Here is a 26,174-nt window from a genome sequence, read left to right as displayed (position 1 = left end):
GATTTGTTACGATATGCTGTGGATTTTTGACACGCGTATTCAGCTGCTTTCTTACGCGGCATTGTGTCGAGTAGAATACCTCCAGTTGTGGCAGCTGCTGAGATATGTAGCAGTTGGTCAGAAATTGCTTTGAAAGCATGATGTTGCGTTTACTGGCCCGGAACATTCATGCCTCGGCATCCAAACTCATTTGAATACAACTTTTAACTCATATGAAAAAAAAAACAAAAAAGCAATCACATTTTCTTAATATCTTTTCCTTTTATTATTTCAATAAAACATCTCTTTTGATTTAATGAATCGATTCGACTTTTGGTGATGAATGATGTGGTGATTTGTTGGTCTATATCAAAAATAGCGCTCTGGTTAAATAATTTTTAGTCGCCCTTAATATGAGGCCAATGCAACCAAAGTTTTGCCAGTGTCGCCACCAACGTCATCCTGCAAAAAATAATAAGAAAATAAAACATTGTAAATTTTTGTATGATGCAATAAAATTTAGAATGAGAAATGAAATAAAAGACTTTTTTTGGCATGGAGTATTCCATTATATGAAATCGGTTATTGCACTTTACTGTTTATTATTTCTTGTATTTCCATTTAAAAACTACAAAAGCACGAAAATTAATTCAAACACAAATCTACAAATTATTTTTTAGCTAAAGTGTTTACATCATACATACATTTTTGTATATCAAACAAAAGTACTTGAATTACAAGAATATAAAATTTACTAGGATTAAAAAAATGTTTTTTTTTTTCAAATGTAGCTAAGGCAATACTTTTTCAGGCTTTCGAACTATGTTCGTCTTTAAACTTTTTTTATTTATTTATTTAGTGAGTCTCATTTTAAATAACATATGTATGTATGTGTGTACATATGCATATCAAGCGGTTCATATTTTAAATATTCTTAATTTAGCAGGCCGTCTCGCTTCAAGCTGCACTACGCTGTTTTCTTCGCCTTATCGGACACTAGACCGCAACCCCCTTACCAGGCGACCACAGTGATAAGCGCTAAACCGATCTCAGAGTCTGAATCCTCCTGCAAATCACACAACATAGCAAATGGGTACGTATTAAGAGCGCATTAATGGGAATTTGTTTTAAAACAAAAGCGATGAAATATATTTTATGATAGAGAGAGTGTAAGAGAAACGAATTAAAATAATTTGATTTTTTTTATTGCACATCTTTACATAGAGCAGAAGCATTAAAGTATGTTTAGTAATAAAAAATAAGTTCATAACTATATAAGTAAGTATGTACGCATTTATGTTTGTATGTATTTCAAGGTATGTATGGAATTTTTAATAAAAAAGTATTCAAAATTTGGAAAAAAAAATCTTTAGAATTATGAGTATTTTTGCTTTAATAGAAAAATCACAAATCTAATCGCTCAATCTCACTAATACCAAAATGTTTGAGCAAACTAAATACAAAATACTTTTTTCTTTTATTTTAATGTTGGTTAAAAATACTTAAAGCAGCGCTTTTTAAAAGCTGTGTTTGCATTCTTTGTTTTATACTTTTTTCTTTGTATCAATAACTTGCATTAGCACACCAGTAAATAGCATATATTTATATGGATGTATGTATGTATGTATGTCTGTTGCACACATAGGGTGTTTCATATTTTATATATTTTTAATTTAGCAGGCTGTCTCGCTTCAAGCCGCACTACGTTGCAATCTCTTCCTCTGATCGGACTACCAAGCGACCATAGTGACAAGCACAAAACCGATCTCAGATTGTGAATCCTCCTGTGAATGGGCAGTGAGAATTGTTTCAAGTGTTTTAAAAAAGCGTTAAAAAGAGAAGGAAAGAGTGGGAGAAACAAAAAAAGTTGCATATTTTAAATTTGTTTTCGCATTAAAATGGCAAAGAAGCTTTAATTGTATTATAAGTTCAATGTTAAGCAATTAGTTAACCGTGCTGGATGTGTGTGTATGTAAGTATGTACATATGTACACGTTTTGCTGTTACTGCTCAATGCAAGACGTGAATTTAAAAGTTTCTTCCCTGTGTCTCTCTTATTAGTTTTGTAGGTTAAAATGAATTTGGTATGTTAGGTAGAACATTAATAATTTATTATTATTCCACGTCACTCTCCCCACCCCCCGCGTACCATGCAAGACGGGTCCATTTTCACCGAACACGACTGCAGTTGTGGGCTGCAAGTCGTGTCGGCACTATTGATTTTTGTTTGGTTAAGTTTTGTATTATTTTATTGATATTTATATCAATGTTTTCCTAACAATGCTGCATGTTTTTTAAATTATAGCCTTTTGTGTCTTGTGATGCATAATTGGTTCGATGTTGAGCTGTTTTAAGTTTTTAATAATCCAGATGCTGAAATCACAAATGGGATTGTTTTTACAATATTTTGTTTCTATTTCTGTTTTATTCCTTGAGTTAGTTCACCATATTTTTAATTTTTTTTCTGTGTATGTTGGCATCATTTGGGGTGCTGATTTCTATTAGTATGTAATTTTGTTTATTTTATTTATTAAAGTAAATCCGGTCTATTTTTCATTACAGTTTTATTGGTGTGTATTGTAGTGTCCCAGTATAGGGTAGATTCTTCATTGTCTAAGATGTTTAAAGGAGTATATTTGTAATATGGATCTTTGTTTCTCAATTGCAAATCCTTCTCTCTCTCTTTTCTGAACCTGGTATAACTGCTCATTTTATCAATATTAGGGTCTTCCATAATGTGTGAGTGATTGCGATGTAACTGCGATGCTCAAGTAGTTTTCTTTTCTTAGGTTCAGTTGTTTGGGTGATTGTTATTTCAGTGTTTTGTAGGTTGCAGACTTGCTTTTTTCTTACCTTTGCTTTGCTTTACTTTGAAAATTTCTATGACCAAATGGCAGTTCTCAAGGCTGTCAGCATAATAGGAAAAAATGAAGCGACTTTGCAATTGGAATGTCGGAGGCCGATAAAGCGCTGCCAAATAGAATATCGCGCTATTATAAACTTTAAAGCGCTTCAAGCGAGTGAAACAAAGCGACCATTTAGCCAACTTTCATACATTACGGTACACTTCTATTCTTGTTTGACAGTTGTCGAAGCAAAGAAAGCCTGCATTGGGTCATCACCTTAAATGAAAATAAACTCTTTTCGATTTTCACTGTACTGGCGCTACACTCTTTATTGGGTGTTTGGCCGAGGTCCTCCTTCTATTTGCTGTCTGCGTTTTGATGTTTTCCCACAAATGAAGGAACCTACAATTTTAAGCCGACTCCGAATGGCAGATATTTTTTATGAGGAGTTTTTTTTCACGGCAAAAATTCAATCGGAGGTTGTCATTGCCTGCCTATAATGTTGCGCAACAGTTTTTTTCTAACATGCCGGATATTTGCCAGTTCTAAATATCAGCCGAATCGGATCATTAATGGGATTTTTATAGAACACTTTGCTGCTAAAAATAATGGCATTGATTTTTTTTTTACATTGTAAATTTTTCTTTGCCTCTGTTTTTTAGAGTGTCCGCACTTTTTCATGCTACTGAGCCTGAAACCTGATGCGCTAACTCAATACGCAACGATCTGTTGCCATTATTCTATTTATTATTTTCCTTTAGTAATAATGCCAGTTTGATCTAAAGTAATCTGCTGTCATAAGTGCATACATTTCACCATAATGTTCTAGATTGTGCATAAAAGTACTTATAGAGCCCGATTTCTGATTTGTATGTGTGTTTGCTTATTTTTGTTAAATTTTTTTTTTGTTAATTTTAATTAATAGGCTTTAATGTTAGTAAACTCAAGCCTGTTGTTTTTTTGTTTTTTTTTTTTGTAATTTGAGGAATAGCCTTTAATGTTAGTAAACTCAAACCTCTTTTTTGTTTTTTTGTAAAATTTGTGGCTTTAATGTTAGTAAACTCCCTTTGGAAACAGATATTTGCTACCAACAAAAATTGTTGTAATGTGTAGACAATTATTTCTATACACCTGTGTTCACAATAATAGTTACCCAACTTATTGACTATTTTTTTTTTTTATTTTTTTTTTATTTAAAAAACAAAATTCTTTTTGGTAAAAATATATTTCATACCATAAAAAAGCCACTTAAAACCACTTAAAGTTTGAAATTTTTTACACAATTTAAAAAAATCCAAACAAAATTCTTTTAATCAGAATCTTTAGAAAAATTTGAGCAAGTCGTTTTATAGTCCATTGAATGTTTTCACCGGAGTCGGATCTACGTTACCGGAACGACCCGGATTTATATCCGGACAAGGACTGCATCAGCATTCCCCGTTCATGTATGCGGAATGTTTATGATGTTACAACAACAAGAACAACAATCTATTGAATTTTGATACAATAAAGTGCAAGTTTGACTTTTGACAATTTTTCTAAAAATTCTGTCTAAATGGTTTGTAATTTTGATGAAACTTTGGTGATATATTTTTTTAATTTTTTGCAAATTTCAAACTATGAGTATATGATTTTTGTTGCAGTATGAACATTGTTTTTATAAAAAAATTCCAAGAAAAATTATTATTAAAATAATTTTTAATAAGTTTTAAGTTTTTTTTTTAATTTTTTGTAAATTTTCAAACCATATACCTGTTTTTGTTTCGATATGAACAACATTTTTATAAAAAAAAATCATAAGAAATAAATCTAAAAGTTCTGTCTAGAACGATTGCAATTTTGATGAAGCTCTGTTGAATTTTTAATTTTTTTTATTATAATATTTGCAAAGTTTGAAACCATGAGTGTATATTAGGGCGGGTCGATTTAAAAATCGCTCATTGCTCTGTGAAAATTTCTAGGGATCAAAATAAGAAACTTTGCCGAAGGAACCATGCCTCTAAAACGAATTCTGATGTCCCCCAATTTGGGTCGAACGAAAAATCCCACTTTGACCCATTTAGAGTGCTCCAATCGAGTACAAATGTATGACTGACCCCCACTAACTTTGGACGGCCGATCCACCCATGCCAGTGGCACACCCCCTGGAACTCCCCTGGGGGGTTTCCCATACAATCATTTCAAAATATCACCTTTTTTGGCCTTTACATGAGAAAAGAAACTAAAAAGTTCGACCCAAATTGGGGGACATCAGAATTCGTTTTAGAGGTATGGTTCCTTCGGCAAAGTTTCTTATTTTGATCCCTAGAATATGATTTTCACAGAGCAATGGACGATTTTTTTGCCTCCCACAAATCGACCCGGCCTAGTGTATATGGTTTCTGTTGCTGTATGAACAACATTTTTATAAGAAACAAAAATCATAACAAATAAATTAAAACTTTTTTTTAACTCATATGTTTTTTGTTGTAGCATAAACCGTAATTTCATAAGAATATAAAAACAAGATAAATAAATAGTTGTTCAATTTTTTTTTTTAATTTTTTGCAAAGTTTGAAACCACGAGGTTTTTGTTGTAATATGCACAAAATGTAAGAAAAAAAATTCATAAAAAATAAATTAGTACTCAATTTGTTTTATTAAGTTTGAAACTTTTGGTTGTGGTATAGACAATAATTTTAGAGAAAAGAAAAAAAATATTTTTTTTAATTTTTTGCCTAGTTTGAAACCACAGTATATGGTTTCTGTTGCAGTATGAATAAAATTTTTATAAAACAATTTCATAAAAATGTAATTAAAATTAAAATTTTTTTAAATTAAGTTTAAAACTTTAAGTCATATGTTTTTTTGTTGTAGTAGAAACCATAATTTTGTAAGCAAATAAAAACAAGATAAATAAACTAAAATAAAAAAAAACTTTCTAATATGTCGCGCTGCTATTATTGTGAACGTAGGTGTATATCTATTTGTTAGTTGCAAAAGAAAAAATATATTACTAAAATTCGTTGAAATTTTTTTGGTTATAAGATTTAACGAAAATATATTTATTATATTATATTATATAATATTTATATATTTTTTTAGCTACTACTATCTAGAGGATTAGTATGAAAAGGCTTTGTTGCGTTTCTTTCAGTTGCGCGCAGTTGCATGCCTGATGCATGAAATAAATAAATGCTTGTTTGGTTGTATATGAAAATGCACATTTATTCATAGCCACTGGTTCAATTACATGTGTATGTATGAATTTACAAAAAAAAAGCAAAAGACGAGCATATACAATTTTTTTAAAAAACTTATTTTTCATTTATATTGATATAATATTTAAATATTAACAAAAAACCGAGACTTTATGCATAAAATAGTAATTAATATTCGACGAAAAATCTTTATGGATGGGCACAAGTGTAGTAGTAATACATATTAAATATTGCCTAGCGCATATTAAAAATCTGCAGCACGCACTTCACGTTTTGCTAACATATTTAAAACAAAATCTACCATTTTCCAAAAAGTAGATATTTGCATATAATTTAATACTTGTATGTATATCCATGTCTTGTATATTTTATTTTGTATATTTCTAGGCAGATAAGTTCGAAGGTAGGTAGTTTGGTTGTGAATGCTTATTTGAGATTTGATGTATACATAAGTATGTATGTATGTACGAATATAGTAATAATGTGCGCTTAAACGTGCTTATAGTATATATAAGGCATATTTTTAGGAGGCTTGCGGGCAACAATGCCGCTATTTTCATTTCATTTCAGTTAAGACAATATTTTTACAACATTAGGTACTTTTGGTAAATAAAAAATACATTCAGTTTTATTTAATTTTTATCCATTTTCTTTAAAATTAGAGTTTCGATCTTAGAAGCCGACAATTGCCAATAGGGCTCGCTTGTAATCGCCAGAGGTGTCGCCCTGAAAAAGTCGAATATTTTGTGATTTAATTTGAATTTGAGTTTGAAGCAGAAACGAATAATTAATTATGAGTAGGAGAAAAAAAATTAATAGTTTTTTGGTTTTCTTTTAATTTTTTTGCTTTTGATGTGTGTAGAAACCATAAATCCTCCATTCATACGAGTATTGTCGTCTAGTCACCACGAAAATTGACAAAATTAACGAAAAAAATTATATATTTTGTAAAAAACTTTACAATCATTTAAAAAAAAGTACTACGCTAGCAAGAAATTTTGTTTATGGCTTAGACTTTTAACTAAATTCCGCCAAAAGCTTACAGTTCTTGAACAAAAAAATTTAAGTTGTTATATTTTATTGAAAATTGAGAATAAAATTTCGTGCGGAAAAACAAACTACAGCAACCAGTCAACAAAGGATTTAGGATTCAAGCATTAAAATATTTTTTTTTTATTTGCCGAAGACAACATTTTAAAAGCAGGTGTTAGTATACAACAGTAAAACAAAAAAATATAAGCTTTTCGCGTACTTTAAGCCTGCCTTGAGGTGCTTTTGTGTTTTTGGGAACGCTTTTTTGAGCTGATTAACATGATGACTTTTCACCCTGGGTTTTTTGCACATTCACTTTTAAAAAAGTCTTAGAAAATCTTCGTGCATTTACACGATGACTATTTGTTTGCGGCTTTCCTTGCCTGTTTTTGACGTTTAAGTGGATAATTTTCTTTCGCATTCGTTCGCTGAGCGCGAGCCCAACGCGAGCGCTTGAATAAAAATACGAAAATGAGAATACGATGAAAGCGAAATATAAATCAAAACACTCGCTTTCGTTGATCGTGCGTGCATTCCTACCCCCTTGACTTCTCTACACTTTTTGCCACCAAGTTCGACATGCATGACTTTTCAACCTGGTCAACCTGGTTACCCTAGGTGAAAAGTCATCGTGTAAATTGGCGCTTTATTGAAGTACAATGTTAACCAGTTTTCATGCTCGAAAACAAAAACACTCAAATAGCTCTAGATCGGTATATTTTTAAGTAAGCTTTGTACCATTTATGAATCTAATTAATAATTTTCAAAATTTTTCATGAGAAAATTTTTATAAAATTAAATTTTCGAATCATTGCTGAATTTTTTTTTAATTTTACGAATTTCTTTTTGCATAATTTTGGACACTAAAAAGCTTTTTCTAACAACATATGCAATCTTATAAACCCTTTTTGGGTGTTTGGCCGATCTCCTCCTACTATTTGAGGTGCCCGCTTTGATGTTGTTCCCCGAAATGGAGGGACCTACAGTTTCAAGCCGACTCCGAACGGCAGATATTTTTTATGAAGAACTTTTTCATAGCGGAAGTACACTCGGAGATTTGTCATTGCCTGCCGAGGAACTGCTTTTGCAAAAGTTATAGTTATGGGTTAGATTTCTAAAACAAATTCCCAAAAACAAGCGCGCAAAGCGGTACAGATCAGAATAGAAAAACATTTCTTATGAAAAATCATTTTTAACTTTGTAATTTATGTAAAATTATTGTCATTTTTTAACTGGCTACACTGCAAATTGTTTAAAGAGATAAAATTTCACGGAATATTTTTTTATTTTATTTTCGATTATTTAAAACAAAACATTTGGTTTTGGTCCACTGCAAATTTCTTAAATGGGATTCAATTTCACGGATTTTATTTTCGATTATTTAAAAAAAAAACATTTGCTTTGTAAAACTGATTTACCAAAAAAACTGATTTATGTTGTTTAGATTATTAGCGTAATAGAAGCAAAAAAGCTCAAAAAGCTCTGAAGATCAGAGTTCAAAGTACTTTAATTCTCTGCGGTTTTAACAAAACCTGTTTTTCTTGTAATTTTATACAAATTTATTGCACACAACTGCAAAAGTTATAGTTTCTGACACCGATGTCTTATATGAATCCAGCCAAAAAGCAGGATAACTCCCTGTAGTTTTAGGAAAACATTGTTATGCCTTGATTTTGTAAAAATCTACTACATTTGAAATACCATTTTTTTAATTTTTGTATAGAAGTAATAGTAATTTTAATTTTTACAAGTTTTTTCTTACATTTTTGTGCCTATCAAAGCTTTCGGCACCTTAACTTTGTGTGAGAATATGATTGGATACTTCGTGCATAAGAGTATCAAGTTTTCTCCAGCTGCTTTAGCAACAATTAAAATTTATAAGTTAATTAAAAAAAAAATTCTCACACGGAGAAAGCTGGCCTAGCGCTTAACTCAAATGTCAAGATAAATTTAAATAGTCGTAAATAAACAAAAAAAAAATGCACTCAGGAATAAAAATGTGCTTCGGTGAAAAAAATATGTAATTCAGCGCATAAATTTGATGCAAAAAATAGCACAAAGGCTTTCCAAGTTTTAAAGCTCACAAGAGTTAAGCTCGATAAATACTTATTAATATTTTTCGCAACAAAGCATTTTCGGAAGAAAATATTTAGTGTTTATTAATTCAAAATTTATATACCACTTTAATTTATTTAAAAAAAAGTCCAAATTAAAAACAGCATGCCAAACGAAAATATATAAAAAACAAGTTTTAGAAAACTCCAGATAAGTAAATTAATAACCATCACCATTGGCAAGCAGTTAGTAGGCAACAATTCAGCGAAAAAATACAACATTTATAAAAGCCAGATTTTGCAGCGGTTGATTGCTAATTAAACATAATTTTTTTAATTTGCATTTTAATGCAAATCTCGCTCCTTTTTACACAAACATACACCGCAAAATCTTAGCTTCCTACAGCGCAATAAAGCAAAACACTCATATTTACCTTGATCCACGATTCCAAGCTCTTGCCATATTTATTTTGGAATGCTTCCTTAATATCGCCCAAGTCGATTTCTGAGCGACTGACCACCACACGTATCAGCGTCTTGTCTTTGGTGCCCATACCATGCATGGACTCGTACAGACGCTCGGCGAAGTAGTCAACCTTCGACTTACAACATTTCACTGCAAAAATGTATACGTGAATGGGATATTTCCATTTTTATTTGGGATATTTAAATTCTACTTAGACTCTCACTTACCGATAGCGAGGAAGCCACGCTCTACCGAGCCGCTGAATTCACGCTTGATTGCCTTCTCAATATCGACGCCAGCGATATTTTCATATTCGAGGAAGATCTGTCGCAGCTGCTGGTAGGAACGTGTAATCAAAATCGAATTGAATGTGGACTCATCGGTGCCCCATTGACCCTCACCGGCTTCGTGTAAGGCCTGTGCGTCCGCCACGGCAGCGGCTTCATCGACACCCTAACCAAATTGCACGAAAACATATATACATTACTCGTCCTACACTGGCGTAACGGAACTCAGCACTAAAAGGTATAACTCACCTGATTCTCATCGCGGTTACCCTGCACCAACGACACACACAAACGTTTGAAATGGCCGCTTGTGTCACCCTTCAGATCCGATTCCAAGGAACGACCAAAGCTCTGCTCGTAGAACTGTGCAATGGTCTTAATACCATAATTGGAAAGAGTGCAGAGAATTTCAATGATCGCCTCCTCATCGGTGCCGATTCCAGAGATGGCATCATGCAACTCATTTGCGTAGAACTGTGGCAGCGGAGTCATCAATGCAATGATAACATTTTCGAATTTGCCGCTCAATTCGGATTTCAGTTCGGAAAGCAAATCTTTGCCGTAGGAAGTTTTGAAAGCTTCAGCGATTTCCAAACGCTGTACAATGCCGCGACGTGCCAAGATCTCGATGATGGCCTTTTCGTCGGTGCCAAAGCCTTTCATGGCTTTGCGTAGAATGGCAGCATCCTCGACGGGATCGAAGGGATCAGCGGGATAGACGGTGGGGGTGCACTACAAGTGAAAAGTCAGAAAAGAAATTAAAATATTAAAACATTTTTGTTAGATTAGTTGGTCAACTAAGGACCTATGCAGAAATTAGATGTACACACATACATATATATGTATTTATTCATACCAAGGAAAACAAGCGTTTTAATTATTAAAATCCGGAATGGTAACCAGAAAGAAATAATTATAAAATGCAATTTGAGGATTTTCAGTCCAGAATAGAGATTCTAACTCTCAGTTTTTCAAACGTCTTCTTCCATGCCTTTTATTTAGCATGTCGCGGCTAATTTATCATTGATGTAAAAGGTTTTCCAATGACAGGTGATATTTTAAATAGGATTGCGCTATCGAGAGATGATTAACGATTTTTTATGGCCGGTATTGGATGGTATTGATCTGGACAATGTTTATTTTCAACAAGACGGCGCTACGTGCCACACAAGCAACGAACCCATAGATCTTTTACGGGAAAAGTTTCCGGACCGTGTTATCCCTCGAAGAGGTGAGCACAATTGGCCACCGAGATTTTGTGATTTAACACCTTGTGACTTTTTTCTTTGGGGCCACGTGAAAGAGAAGCTCTACGCCAACAGTCCAGGGTCGATTCAAGACCTCAAAGATGAAATTCGTGAGGCTATCGAGAACATAGGGCAGCCACTTCGCAATTTGGTTATGGAAAATTTCATGAAAAGGATATTGTCCTGCAAGCGTGGTCGTGGTGGTCCAAATGACCTGATGTTATTTTCCACTATTAACGGCATACCTTCCCCTTTATAATGAAATAAACATCCGATCATTTATACTAAATAATAGCATTTTTCTTTGAATATCAAAATAACACCTCTTATTGGAAAACAATTATTTTACTCTTTTTTATTTATATTATTATTTATATGCGGCCGCCGTAGAAATTTGAGAAAATATAAATTTGCAGTTTGCAATCACGAAACCATTTTCTTTGGCAGGCTGCATCCTCCGAAGTAAAGTTTCATAAAGATCGGAACGGAAAAGTGAAACTTTCTATCAATTTAACACCGAACCCCCCGGTAACAGTCAAGTGTTAGGTAGGTTTGTAGGTGAAATGGTTGAAACACCACCCTGGCACTCCACAAGTAGCACTAAAGCAGCTCCAGCGGCTGCAGTGGAGATATAAAGACTAAAGGTATTAATAGTAGGGTTCATTGCTGATCTTGGGTTATTAGAATTGTTTTAATGTAATTCCGAAGACTACTGGATCGATGCCAAAATTAAAATTGTTGAACCCTTTTTATTTATATGTAAGTGACACATTGAAGCTAATAGTCAAAATAACTAACGTTGAAAAGACAGGGTTAAAAAATAAGTTTGTGAAGATGCCTCGTCTGCGTTGGAAAGATAAAGTGGAGAAGGACTTGGCTTTACTTGGTGTGTCCAACTGGCGCCGGTTAGCACAAGAAAGAAACGACTGGCGCGCTTTGTTAAACTCGGCCGAAATCGTGTAAGCGGTTATAGGGCCAATCAAAAAGAAGGAAGATATTATTTCATAAAGACTTTCAAATGCAATTCACATTATTTTTTTATGAATACAAAGCCTTTATTCATTTTTTTTTTAATTTTAAATTACTAGCATTCCAGAAAAAATCGTCTAATCTGAAAAATATTTGCGGTTTTTTCAACAAATTTTCTAGCCACAAGCAACTTCTTCGCCTCGTGTTTTCACGCAATGTGGAATTTGTTGATATTCCAAAAACTCTTCGCTTTGAATTATTTCAAGCGGCCGATAGTGTTCTTTTTTCTGCTAAAATTAAAAAAATATATATTGGCGCCGTGAGGGTGTAGCCACTCGCCGCCTGCCAATTTCTTCTCAATTTTCTATTTTTAAAATACCGAAAGTCCAATTGAACTTAGCGAAATTTATTTTTCCTTTATGCCTCCGGCAATCTAATCACTCTGTTTATATGGCGTGGGTTGCTAAATATTTGCAAACATGACGCAAACATGACTGATATCTTTTTCAGCCGCTTTTGTTTGACCAGTTTTCCCTTATCACTTATATACTATGTTTATGTAAAGGGTATTTCAAAAGATGTTGTTTTAAAATAAAGCATCTAAAAGTGTAGATTCTTTCAGGTTTAGCTATTTTTTACTCAAAATACGACTTTTAACAATTACTTATATGTGAAAAATGAAATCATATAAATCATTTAATTGTCCACCCTGAGCCTGCCTACAAGTTAAATCCGCTAAACAGTCGATTCATGAATGCCTAATTCTTGGGAGCGTCAAAATATCGATGTTGACAGTTATTCAGCATCATTTTGCGCTACAGCAGCAAAATTTGCAATAGAACGTCCAGTTTTTGGTCTACCACTCCTTTTTCTATCCTCGTCATGAGCAGTTTTTTGACGTTTTTTCACCAACCTTTGAATTGTCGACTCATTCGGATGATTATTTCCACCAAAAAAATTACGAATTGTGCGATATGTTTTCTTTAAAGATCGACCATTTTCTTAATAAGTTTCAGGAATTTTAACGCGTTTTACTACCGTGTAAATTTCTTAGAAAATCCAAATGTCAAAGAAGACATAAAAAGAAATCGTCTAGGAATTATTTACTACTGGCATTTAGGCATCACTTTTGAAATACCCTTTATATACATGTCAGTTAGTGTCTAAATTTGTTTTTGTATAGGAATTCTATATCAACATTAGTAATTCTATGTATCGGATATGCCAATATCTTTGTGATCGATGATAGGAAATCCTGAAGATTTGAAAATAAAAAATAAATATTAAAATAAATACCATATTACACTTGCACTTAGTCTAAGCAAAAATAAAGCTTCAAGTTTAGTAATACCCTTTTAATTCCAGTGGGCCGTATAACAATAAAAAAGGTTTTAAAAATAACATAAGACTTCGCTACAAAAATACTAGAAATTGTATGTACAGGGCGATACATATTTTATTTTGACAAGGAGAGCTCTTTTTTCCTGGGAATCGTGAGAGAAAATCAGTATCATATATTCGCAATATTGAAATGAATCGCTTTACAGTTCTCAGTTTGGACCTCAGAGCAGCTCGAAATGCACAACGATTTTACGAAGTCGATACCAAGGAAATTTCATCACACTTGCAAGTACTAACCAGTAGAGACAAAGAAGTAAGACGCTCGCAAACCTCCAGCCTAGACGTCTGGTATATTGGGTTAAAAAATCCACTCGTTTCTTCAAGAGCAAAACTACAATAATATATTTGTGTATTACCTGGAGTGCTCCTTTTAGTTAACTGAATAGTCAGAAGTCACACGGATTGACACGGACACTGATTGAGTTAGGCGAATATATTCCTTAGGGAAGTAGGTACATACAGCTCGTTTGCTGAACAAAATGTCGTAACTCAAAAAATAAAAAAATTGGGAAAAAAGACTGCAAAGTTTTCAATTATGAGATAAAATAAATAGAGATAAATAATTGGCGCGTACATTTCTGTTAGATGTTTGGCCGAGTTCCTCCTCCTATTTGTGACGTGCGTCTTGATGTTGTTCCACAAATGGAAGGGCTTGCAGTTTTAAGCCGACTCCGAACCGCAAATGATTTTTATGAGGAGGTTCTTCATGTCAGAAAAAAATACACTCAGAGATCATTTTGCTGTTTCATGCATGGGAATTCGAATCTATGCACTTCCGAATTGTAGTCACGCACCAACCCATTCGGCTACAGCGGCCGCACTTAGTCTCCGCAAAAATTAAGCTGCGAAGCTCTTTAATTGTAGAGTGGCGTATGACCATAAAAAGGGTTTTTAAAATAGCCATAAATAGGGTTTAAATAATAGAAAATATATGTGCAGGATTGTCTATATAAATCTTGAGAGAAAATCAGAGCGATATCAATTGCTTTGGGTCTTAGAGCAGCTCATAATGGACAACGATTTTACTCGAAAAATCATCTTTTCTGACGAAGCGCATTTTTATCTCGGCGGCTAAGTTAACAATCAAACCTAGATAAACTGGGGATCGGAAAACGCACATATGATCGCCCAGAAGCCAATGCATTTTCAGCGAGTGACAGTTTGGTGCGAATTTCGGAGCGGTGCTATCATTGGCCCATTTTTCCACGAAAATGCTGCTGGAAGCGCTATTTCGGTCAATAGTGAGCGCTACAGAGGCATGATAAGTGATTTTTTGTAGCCGAAAATTGAAGGCATAGACTTGGACGATCTATGGTTTCAGCAGGATTGCCACTAGAACACGTGTTGGAGCCAAAGTTATACGGGTCTCACAAGGCAGCCGAAGCTCTTTGTTTGCGATGGGTGGTGGTTGAACTCCGATGACGGCATTCGGGGATCAAGAGTTTAGGAAGGTGCTAAGAGGCTTATATTATGTAGTTATAATATTTAGTACTTCTTAAAAATGCCATCTAAAAGTATATATTATCAAGGAATAAAAAAAGAGACCCCCGATGAATGTCGTTTAATGTCTGTCCGTAAACTGTCCCATGGCCGCCGGTTCTACGTACCGGAATGACTCCGGATTTTCAACATCAAAGGACTGCCGCCGCAGTAAACTAGCCCTATCTAATGTTCCAAACTTCAAGAAAAGCTGGGGTTCATGTCTGCATACTCATCTAAACCTTTTCTTTTTAGGTTATGGCATTAGTCAAGCAAACGAACGACATATGAGTCGCGTTTATGGTAAAATAGTCACAAACACGGAATTTAGTGTGGCATGGCGCAAAACCTTGAATTATCTCACCACGATTCTGACCCCTTTTTTGCGATTAGGTACACGCAAACGCCCAGTTAATATAATAACAGCGCTGCCAAACTACAAAGCACAAATTTTCCGTGTCGCTATACTCCCGATGTTTACTTTGGAAGGCCACATCTCAATTTGATTTCAGTAGTTTGTGTGCTGACCAACGCTTGAATTCCCTTAGTAAACAATTACAATCAATGACATGTGTTTATATGTATGTGTGCAAAGCTATGTGCATTACTCATACCTAAGTTAATATGCTGAAAACAATTATTTACAATTATAAATTTCTTGATTCATAAACTCACCTTGAATGGATAATATTCAGCAGAGCTCATTTTGTTTGGTTTATTTAGTTGCTTAAAAAGTTAGTGAAATAAATTATGCTGCAATGAGATAGAGAAGAAAAATTTCGTACATTAATAGATGGTAAGCCAAAAATTACAAGCTACAGATGTATGAAAAATGTATACTAAATAGATATCGGGTGTTTTTTTTCAGAGCTTGAGAGCTTAAAATGAAAATACAAAGCAGAAATATTGTTGGATATTTTTTTTATAAGCTGTTGGATAATTTCAGGCAATATGTTCGCAGCGGCTACAAGTTACATGGTTGTTGTTGTTGTAGGAGCTTAAACACTCCCCATATGACCGGATATAGGTATATCCGGGTCGTTCCTGAAATATAGAACCGACTGTCGTGGGAACAAACAAAGTTACATGGTCTATTCGATCAGCCCAACTTTTAACTACTTTTTGATATAAATAATCTAATCTAAAGAAGCCCAATCAGCAAAAATGCGACGCAAAAGATGGTAATTTGCCTTCAAGTCTTGGGCGAGTTGTATTTTATAGGCCCATAATCCAAGATCCTTACAAGGCCAACAAGTTGAGAACGACGACGAATCGACATTTCGGCGTCTTCTTCAGCACTTTGCTCTATGAACTTGGCGAAGAGATTTATTATTATTATTATTATTATTATTTTTTTTTTTTTTCAAAGTGAATTTCCGTAATTTCTAAGCGTTGTTCTGGCGTTAAACGATTCATGGTGACTTGCCAGACCTTACTGAACAGAAATGTCAACACAGTTTGGCATTCTCAACTGTTAAGTCATAGTTATCGATATCGATAGTTCTTAAGCAGCTAAAAAAAACACCCGATAGATACTTGAGAAACAAAAAGTTAATTACATAACATAAATAAGTGCCTTTTTGAGTGTTAGTGCGTAACCAGACTCATCACTTTTTGGAATTAACAAAAATTGTCTACATATATAAATATGTATATATGTATGTATATCAACATAGAAGGGCCTCAGTTCGAGCGAACCGGTTCATGCAAACAATTATAGGAAAAAAAATTAAAAAAAGTTAAAAAACAAAACAAAAACTAAAAACAAACAAAAAAATAAAAAACAAATAATGAAAATTCAGCATTAGCACTAGCCAGCATGGTTGTTTGGTAAGAATAATTGTCACACAGTGGAATTGACACTTGTGAACTAGACTCGTAAAGGTTAAAATAAAGATTTTCACCACTAAAGATCTTTTTTTTATAATAAATAAGTTATTAAAAAAAATTGCATGGTTGATTTTGTGCCACGTTGTAAAAAATGAAGTTAACATATTTCCATATCGCAAGCTGTTGACTTTGGGCGCATTTCTAGCAGCATTTGGATATTCTTTAATGCCCTGCCTTGAGCAACCGGAATGAACCAGTGCACATGTTTGCATGCCTTATACCGAAACAGTTGATTCAAATTTTTCTATTAATTTTTTTACTCCAAGTTCTGTTGAACGATTATAACGACCAAAAATAGACACAATTTTATGAAATGTCGTAGGCCGGTCCACAGTTTTAGCGGTGGATTTTAATTATTTTTATATGGTTACAGAGCGAAATCTAACTAATTTTAGTAAGCTCCAAATTTTCTATCCAACATTTGTTAAAAGAGATGCTATCGCAATCATAATAAAGCCATGCTAAAAAGCAACTCTAACTCGAAAGACCCTGTGTAAACGGGTATTTTCGCATTTATTTTAACTTAAAAAAATATTATTGTTTTGACGCCCAAATCTTTAACCATGCCGCTCCTTTTAAATGCCTAGCACTCGGGCGTATACTACACATATCAATTGGCCTTACATGTCACGCATACGCCAGGGCACATGCAATTTATAATATAATATCACTCGCTTGCTGGAAGAACGTCATAACTTAAAAAATCAAAAAAGTCGACAGTTTATAATTTACTATACGCCCCTAAGGAAAATTAAAGATAAATTTTTATCTATGAATACATTTTTTACACAGCATAAAATACGTAATAGAAGAAGAGCTGGTGTTCACTTACGCATATTTATCTAAACAAATTTCTTTGAGGGTTATGATATTCTGCCAGCAAAACGAGCAATATGTGTTTCCCTTCGTTAATATGGCTCAGTAGGTACACCGAGTGGTGACGCCATCCGCTTTGCAGTGAGAGCAGAAAGATGGCGCCAAAAACGAACCAAACAAAAAGGCAAAATGTTTTTTTCTTTTTAATTGTAATGTAAAAATATGTACACATCTAAGTGCCTGCTTTTATAAAGTCAATAGTCGCTATCTGTTGGACACCCCACCCCCTCTAGCGGAAGCCATATGCAATTTAGGGTGTAATAAATTATTTCCAAGAAGGTCCCCTGGGCCGCAATAGTTCTTTGTATTTTTTTATTTATTTATTTTTTTTTTTGTACTATAAGCTTTTATTCATCCCTTTGCACGCTCATATGTGCTCTTTGAGTGCCAAAATATAAGCCAAATTTATTTCAAGGTCCAAGTTGGCGCCAATTCGCGCTGCCCTCTAACAGTCGCTTGGCGACTATTCAAACTATTTATTCTTCTTCAACATTGTCAGAGTAAAAGTTACAATATGGCCTGTCCGTACAGCCAACATCTACTCTCCAACTAACGAAAACTCAATAGGGTTGTATCAAAGCGCAGCCCATTGAAAATTTGTATGACTGCACGGTGGCAGTTATTTGTTAACCGCTGCGTGGGAATTCATATTCATACATATATACATGTATGTATGTAGCTATACGAAGCAGTAAAATGGTTCATCAAACTGCTGGAATTGCATTGCACACCCATTGGTGGCCATCCTTTCCCACAGCTGCAAAGTTACGCTTAATGGTCAATTCGCCCAATACTGCACTCGTAGGCACTGGCATGCACTCGTTTTGTGTTACAAGGTGAAAGTGAAAGTTTTGTCGTGTCAATTGGGCGCCATCGTCTTGTCGGTCAGCACACATACCCATCTATTTTATGCGCGCATCCACTTTCATAGGTTTGAATGAGTTTTTGATGGTCTAATAGGAGCATGAAATTCGGTTGGTAACTCCACGTGAAAACATGAATGTGTGTGAGTAAAAGCATTTATGTAGATCGTTAGTTCATAGGTAGGTTAATATTTCAATGTTTGTATACACCGGGTGGGCATACTAAAATATAACTACTGAGTTTATATATGTACATATTTGCATATCCATATAGGTGGGTCCGGATACATATGTATATTTGGAAATGTGTGCATTTAACTATCTCTTATATGTCTACATTTACACCTGCGTCTGTTGTCATCGTCAATGGAGAGTCGTAACCCGTACGCTGCTACACTGGCCAACTATGTAATTATATTTATGCATACATAAGCACTTTAAAACAGATGACTGCGTATCGATAAGTTTCGGAATTACGCGAGGTAACTTAATGAAATTGCATGCATATACTATAGGTATAAAGGTAAATATGTATGTATGCATACATAAATTAATACAATTTCATTGTGTATCTATTCAAATGTCAGTGCATGAATATGCACTTCTGGCCCGTGACTTGTATGACTGTCAAAATAAGTTACACTTGAGTTTATATACATATATATATAATTGGCGCTTACACCCTTTATTTGATATTTGACCAAGCTTCTATTCCCATTTGTTTTGTGCGTCTTGCTGGAGGTCCCTACAGTTTTATGCCGCCTACGAACGGCAGATGTACATATGTATGCTAATAACTATGCACGCCGAGGTGCGCATTATGCCTTAAGCAAGGCAAACGCGACCCCAACCATGTTTCAAGCGACCGAATGTGCCCCGTATTCCAGAGGCCAAAAGCTAAAAGCTACGTGGCGACAATCCAGCACAGAGTATGAATTTCTTGCAACTAAATCTTAACCACTGCGAGAAGCAGCACAAATCCTGCTTACCCAAACTATATACGAGCTGGACATGGATGTTGCAATAATACGTGAGCAGTATAAAAATAAATAAGAGGCGACGTACGCCAGCGACGCAACAAGCAAGGGTGCTATATGAAGCTGCGGAAGCAACCGAAGCCATCTAGTGTGCAAAAATATGGAATATGTATGTATACAGCTGCCATATACCGCCCAGTCGTGGTCTCGGTACCTTTACCAGCATTGTTGACGAGCTGGTTAATGACGCTAAGCAAGGGATTATGGCACTTATGGTAGGAGATTTTAAAGCGTAGTCAATATAGTGGGAATGTAGCAGAACGAATCCAAAGGGCAGAGAACTTCTCTTCTCCCATCTGCGACAGCAAGATCAGAATGTTTAGAGAGTTATGCGATGGACTCAGTAATAAAACATGGGGCTCGGCTTATAAAATAGTGCGTAATAAGCTAAAGCAGACGGTGCAACCAACATGTCCAGTTCTCTTGGACCAAATTGTGCAAGAACTCTTCCTTGCGCAGGCTGACTTCGCTAGGGACCTTGGAAATGAACCAGTCACTAAGATTCCAGCGGTAAATGTAGAAGAAGTACTCGAAGCAAGTTACAAAGTATCGCCTCGAAAAGCGCCAGGACCAGACGGCATTCTAAAAATCGCGCGAAAGAAAGCGGTTTCACTAAATCCGCAAATATTTGCAAACATTTTCAAGAAGGCATTTTTCCAACCAAGGCTGCAAAAATTGGTGCTTATACCAAAAAATGCAGGCGCTGGGTGTTCCACGGCATATCAGCCACTATGTATGTATGTTGGACCCCACCGGCAAGCTGTTCGAGCTAATTATCAAAAACCGGCTAGAAACATTTGCAGATAGACTACTGTTAAGCAATCAGTTCGGTTTCAGGAAAAAGCGATGTACCTCAGATGCGATAGAGGTTGTAAAACAAATTTCCGAAAGGGCGATTGATGGCAAGCGATGGCTAGGTGGACCCAAAGAGTACTGTTTGGTCATCTTGTTAGACGTTAAAAACGCGTTCAACAATACTAGTTGGATAGAAATACTCCACGCTATTGAAGTCTATTGCTTCAGCGGCATTCCTCGAACAATTACGGGGAATATTTTATGATATTATAACAACAACAGGCACTACATCGGCTGTCGTATTTATATCCTGCAAAGAACTCTTACTTGGGCAGCTGGTTGGTTAAAGTGCTGATTCATTCGGGATTCAACTAGGGTTTTTGCATTATTATTAGGCCAGATAGTTGTTCGAGGCTCTGGAACATTGGTTTATCCCGAGGTTGACATTCTCTCCTTCCATAGGGCAGGGAATTCACAGAGGAAATGGAAACTCGCTTCCTTTTTCGATGGCAGTGTATGTTGTGAGGGATGCCCATTTTGGCTGTTTGTTGCCCCATAGACCAAAAGCCAATAATGATTGTCGTGAGTCTCCAAGCGTCCTGTCGTTTCATGCTTATCAATGTTGACGTTTGTTTGAGGTTGTAGGTGAGTTGTACTTGAGCAGCACTCATCTAACATTTTTTGGGAATTTTTATGGTATTACTTGCTTAAGTATATGGTACATAAGCTCTGGGCTCTGCAGTCGTCTGGTGGAAAATGCTCCACAAAATATGGTATGCCAAAGCCCAATAGCAAGCATGGCGTTTCCACGGCAGTCGGTTCTACGTTACCGAAACGACCCGGATTTATATCCGGCCAAGGATTCCCCCTATCCAGCAGCATTCCCCCTATGTAAGTATGGGGAATGTTTATGCTGCTACAACAACAACAACAGCAAACATGGCGAACCATATAAAAGCAATAGTGAAAGCAACTATGTACGACGCTTTATTTCATTAGTCTCTGGTTAGTCTTTATAGACTAGAGATACAAAATGACTGATGATGAAAAATAAGACTTAAAAGTAATTTGATTCCAACTTAGACAAAAATAGAGGTGTAGGAAAGGGGGCCAGTCAAGGACGAGACTCTTAAAATGTCCATCAATTTCATTGAGAGACGTAGTAATGGGTGCATAATTAAAATAATTTGATTTTAAAATTTTAGCATGCAACGAAAAGAGGGAACCTTTTGGGGAATACTGAAACTGATCTGCTTCATACAATCAATGATACCACAGGCAATGTCGTAGCTCAACTCCAGCAAATGAATTATATTACACGCTTATGTAAGTAAAATTCTAACACAGTGCAAAACTAAAATACCTATTTATTCTATTATTTATAGTTCGTATAGAATATAATTTATTCCACGGGTTTCTTAATTCAATGCAATTCTAGAAATCCGGTTTAAATATAATAAAGAAGAAATCAACTCGAAAGCTTCATAACACCTTTTCCGTTCACTTTTGCCCCACACTGTACAAGCACCCGTACATATGTATGTACATATAGGTATAATATTTGCCGGTGTGGGTAGATTGATGATACACATAAGCGAATCATATGCGTCAATAGCAACTATTGTATAAAAATATAATAAAACGCTTTTTTGCTGGAAGAAGCATTTTTGAGGTCATTCTATTGAAGTGACTTATATGAATTTGTGGACACGTCATTGAAAGTCTTGTCGCCACTTTTTATATGCAATTCAGTAGCTCAAGTCAATTCAAAGCCTACGCAAACAAAAAAATTTATATTATATATTAAACAAAAGTAATAAGAAAAAATGCCGATAAGAGTGTGCAAGAACAAGTGTGCAGTACACACCCAAAAAGCGCCGGCAAAGAGTAAGTACATAAATGCACAACGAACGAGAGTGCAAAGAATGCGAGGTACAAAAGTAAAGTTGCCTTTAGAGTGCCAACCCACAAGTAACTGACTCAACGAAATTCCAAATTTACTTTTAAATACAGAATTTAATGAAGTTTGCATTTAAGTACAAAAATTCACACTAAAAAGCTGTGACCAAAAAATTCATATATACCTACATACATACATAAGTATAAACAGTAATACATACAATGACGCGGCTAGCTGACAAGCCTGGCAAGCTTGACTTTTCTCTTCGTATGTTTCTTGAATTCTCTATGCTTTGCCTCGAAACTGGTTTGCATTTCTAATGCGAACAATGGAAATGTTGGTGCGCAAGAGATATGGGAAATAAGTAAAAAAATAATAATACAAAAACACAACTGGACAAGACTTTTGATAACCGGCGACGAATGTAAATGCGGCTTGAAGTTACTTAGAAACAGGCAGATGTGAATAAGAAAGCAACTCGCGATCAACTTATTGAAATGATCTCGAAATCTCGATGGCTGAACTAATAAAAATTAAATTGTATATTAAGTGAAAAGCGAGGACAGAGAAGAAAAAATATTTGGGCCAAATTAAGAATCCGAAGCGTTGCTGGATTCTATTGGAAATTGGCACAATCAATTAGCAACTTCAGATATACACCCGAACATGTATACAAATTGCATATAGACATTCATATTCATAGTGATATTCTGCTAATTAAAATGGCTTACATATATGTAGTAAGCGCTTGTGTCGAAGAATTTAAAATGCGGCGCTGAACAAATTTCAAAGTTAGTTGAGCTATTAGGCATCGAGAAATTTCTTTCATTTTTACTAATATCCAATTCTCCAGAAGAAAAAAATAAATATAAAGCCTCAAATTATATTCTAAGGGAGTGACCCACTAAATAAAAAATCTTAACTATATTGGGTTAACTCTCAAGCCAAACTGCGCCGGAGAAAAGATTTTTTTTCAATTACAATCTTTGTGTATGTACATTTGATGACAAAAGGTAAATAAAAAAAATTAATTATTAAAAAAAAAAATTTTAAACTTAGTTAATTATTAAAACAAATTTTTTTAAATTAATTTTTTTAAGAAATTTTGGCGGCAATAACGAATACATTTTAAGTAATAAAAAAACAAAGGTAAGAGGTAAAAGAAGAAACAATTATAAAAAACAAAATTTTAATTTTTTTATGAAACTTTTTTATGAATTTTTTTTTTTAATAGCTTTCATTGCGTAAAATATTTATTTACAAGTAAAAACTATTTTTTATTTGCATTGGTACTGAAGAAAAATATGTTTTTCAATACCTCGAAAACCAAAGTAGATATACTGAATGATGTACTAGTAGATATTCAAAAAAATTAATTTTTAGAAGTCAGAAAAATTTAATTTCAGAAGCGATCTAATTAAATATGCATTATTTATGCAAATCAAAGAATTTAAACTTTGTCTCTGTGAATTTCCAAGTCTTAAAATTGTTGCCTGACCTGCTTTCTTGTGCTCTTGCGCTCTCGCGCTTAACATCAGTTGGCATATAACTGGACAACCAAGACACTCTATTGTGATGTTAATAATCAGAAAATATAATTATGATCCACTCAAATTAAGATTTTAATCAGCCCATTACTACATTTAATTGACAATTATTTGTTTACAGATAAGATGGATGTGTCGTCTATGTACGCATACATACACATGCATATAATTCATTTTGCATTTATTGCACAAATATGATAATCTTAATAGGATAATTAGAACTTTGCATGTAACGAAGATGATAATGAAGATAAGACGATTTATAGTTTTAAGTAAGTAAAATGAAATGAGATAAAAATTAACTATTATAAATAGAAAGTACAAGAATTAAGTGACACAAAAAAAATAATAAAAATAAACAAACAAAAAATTATTAAAACATAAATAAAAATAGTAAATGAATATAAAGTCAAAAATTAAGTGACAAAAAAAAAATAATAATAAAAATAAACAATAATAATAATAAAAAATAAAAATAATAAAAAACAATAAAGAAAGAAAAAAAAAATTAAAACAAAAATAAAAATAGTAAATGAATAAAATAAAATCAAAAAACATTAAAATTTAATACAAAAAAAAATTTAAGTTAAGCTACAACTGTGCTTATTGGCGTTTGCATTTCTTGTAAATTGTTCAGGTAGCATTGCCACAAAAAAAAATTATTGCTATGGAAATTTTAATTTTTTGTTTGGGGAAAACAAACAATTTTATTTAATAGTTTTATAGTTTGCTAACTGGTTTAGTATTAGCTTTTGGCTATTTTAAGTTTAAAATCGGCTGCTTTAAAAGTGAAAATCGACTCCAACTCGATATATTAGTGAACTATGCTTTCCAGCAAATTCTTTCTAAAATTCACCACAGTTAAACAAGTACTGAAAAACTGGCCCTAAAGTTGCAATTAGTGATACTGTAGCCATAACCGTAACCATAGCAATTCTGATCAAACATATGGGCATCACTGTAAACGATTATAGCTGCCACACCATAACGCCGTAACCATAAACGTAGCCGTATGTATCTATTGAATTTTGGTTTTTCCTCGTAACCGTAAGCAACTGTGAAATACTTTACATTTGTTTTGATATTTGTGATAAAAATTTGAATATTACAAATGAACGATGAAAAATTAGTTGAATTAGTGGAAAAATATTGGTGTTTTTGTGACAAAATGCAAATGTTGTCATTCATTTACTTCAATATCAGCTGTTAGTGGTTACGGCATAAATAATCGACAAATGCTGTAAAATTGCGGCTATGGTTATGCTTACGGGTATGGCGTTATGGCTACGGCACCCCTAATTGCGGCATAAAAGCCTACGTTAACTTGACTCTAACTATGCGCCGTAAGTTCAAAGTTCAGCTAATTTTATCCAACGCAAATGTAGAGTACAGCTTTTGTAAACAATTTTAAATGCATAAAAAAATATTAAAACTTAATTGCATAGGAATGCTAAAATATACATTTGATTGTGTGCCTGCATATACTTGTATTATTTTTTAAGAATTCAATTGCAATACTGCTTTAGTAATTTTTTTTGCAAGTACCCTTCATTTATTGCTATTCATGCGATGCATTCGACTTGAAATTCTGACATATTTGTAGTGAATACAATATTAATTCGCCGGAAAACCAATTAGTCGGTACATAAATACATACATACATATGAATCATCAACATACAAATGCCATCGATGTCATCGGACATAAAAACAAAATTGCCTTCAAAGTGGCACATTGAGTCATGTCACATATGCAGTAAACAAACAAGCATTGCAAATCGTTCAACTCTGGCAGCATACATGCATATGAAGGAACTTTTCGAACTAGAACCTGTAGAACTGTCAAAAAATAAAATTACGCTCCAAACTGAAAAACAGCCGTAAAAGTTACAGAGTCGTAAATAATTTTAGGGGGAATTTAGCAATGTTTTATTTGGTCACAAATATATTATTTATTTTGAAAACACAAAATATTCACGTTTTAGGAAGTAGCAAAATCATGTGTCACGATATGACTTAAGAGAGAATCTCCTTTACCAACAAAGCTGGAGCAAATAGGATAAATGAAAACGACCATTACAGAATATTTTACTTTTTACTTCTATTTTCGAAAAAAATTTACGAAATAAAATACTAGAGTAGAATATTTTCTAGTTTTTCGGTTCCGCTACTTTCAGCTTTTGTTTTCAAATACAACACAGCTGATTGTGTGTAACTTTTCTTGAATTTGTGGGAAGGAAAACTGCGAGCTAAAGCAAGTAACTTTTGACTAAGTCAGCCAGGCCAAATTGCTCACACAAAAGCGTT

General features: G+C 34.1%; 1 protein-coding gene across 6 annotated transcripts in view; it reads right to left on the bottom strand.

Annotated features, from left to right (window-relative positions):
* Nucleotides 1-241: 241 nt before the first annotated feature.
* Nucleotides 242-26,174, bottom strand: part of LOC129242427 (annexin B9) — a 31,866-nt gene continuing 5,933 nt past the window's right edge. For 3 of the 6 annotated variants that reach the window (XM_054879098.1, XM_054879057.1, XM_054879090.1), the window contains exons 2-6: nucleotides 15,636-15,713; nucleotides 10,114-10,596; nucleotides 9,805-10,030; nucleotides 9,546-9,727; nucleotides 6,103-6,751 (exon numbers count right to left, since the gene is read on the bottom strand). In XM_054879098.1, the coding sequence (XP_054735073.1) occupies nucleotides 6,698-6,751; nucleotides 9,546-9,727; nucleotides 9,805-10,030; nucleotides 10,114-10,596; nucleotides 15,636-15,665 (975 nt within the window). In that variant the 5' untranslated portion in view covers nucleotides 15,666-15,713 and the 3' untranslated portion in view covers nucleotides 6,103-6,697. Of the gene's footprint in view, nucleotides 442-755; nucleotides 1,046-1,168; nucleotides 1,764-6,102; nucleotides 6,752-9,545; nucleotides 9,728-9,804; nucleotides 10,031-10,113; nucleotides 10,597-15,635; nucleotides 15,714-26,174 lie in introns of those variants that run through there. The other 3 variants (XM_054879072.1, XM_054879082.1, XM_054879066.1) reach the window with 3 other exon arrangements.

The sequence above is a fragment of the Anastrepha obliqua genome, chromosome 1, assembly GCF_027943255.1.
Source record: "Anastrepha obliqua isolate idAnaObli1 chromosome 1, idAnaObli1_1.0, whole genome shotgun sequence".
Lineage (NCBI taxonomy): Eukaryota > Metazoa > Arthropoda > Insecta > Diptera > Tephritidae > Anastrepha > Anastrepha obliqua.
This window is presented reverse-complemented; position numbering and strand designations above follow the sequence as displayed.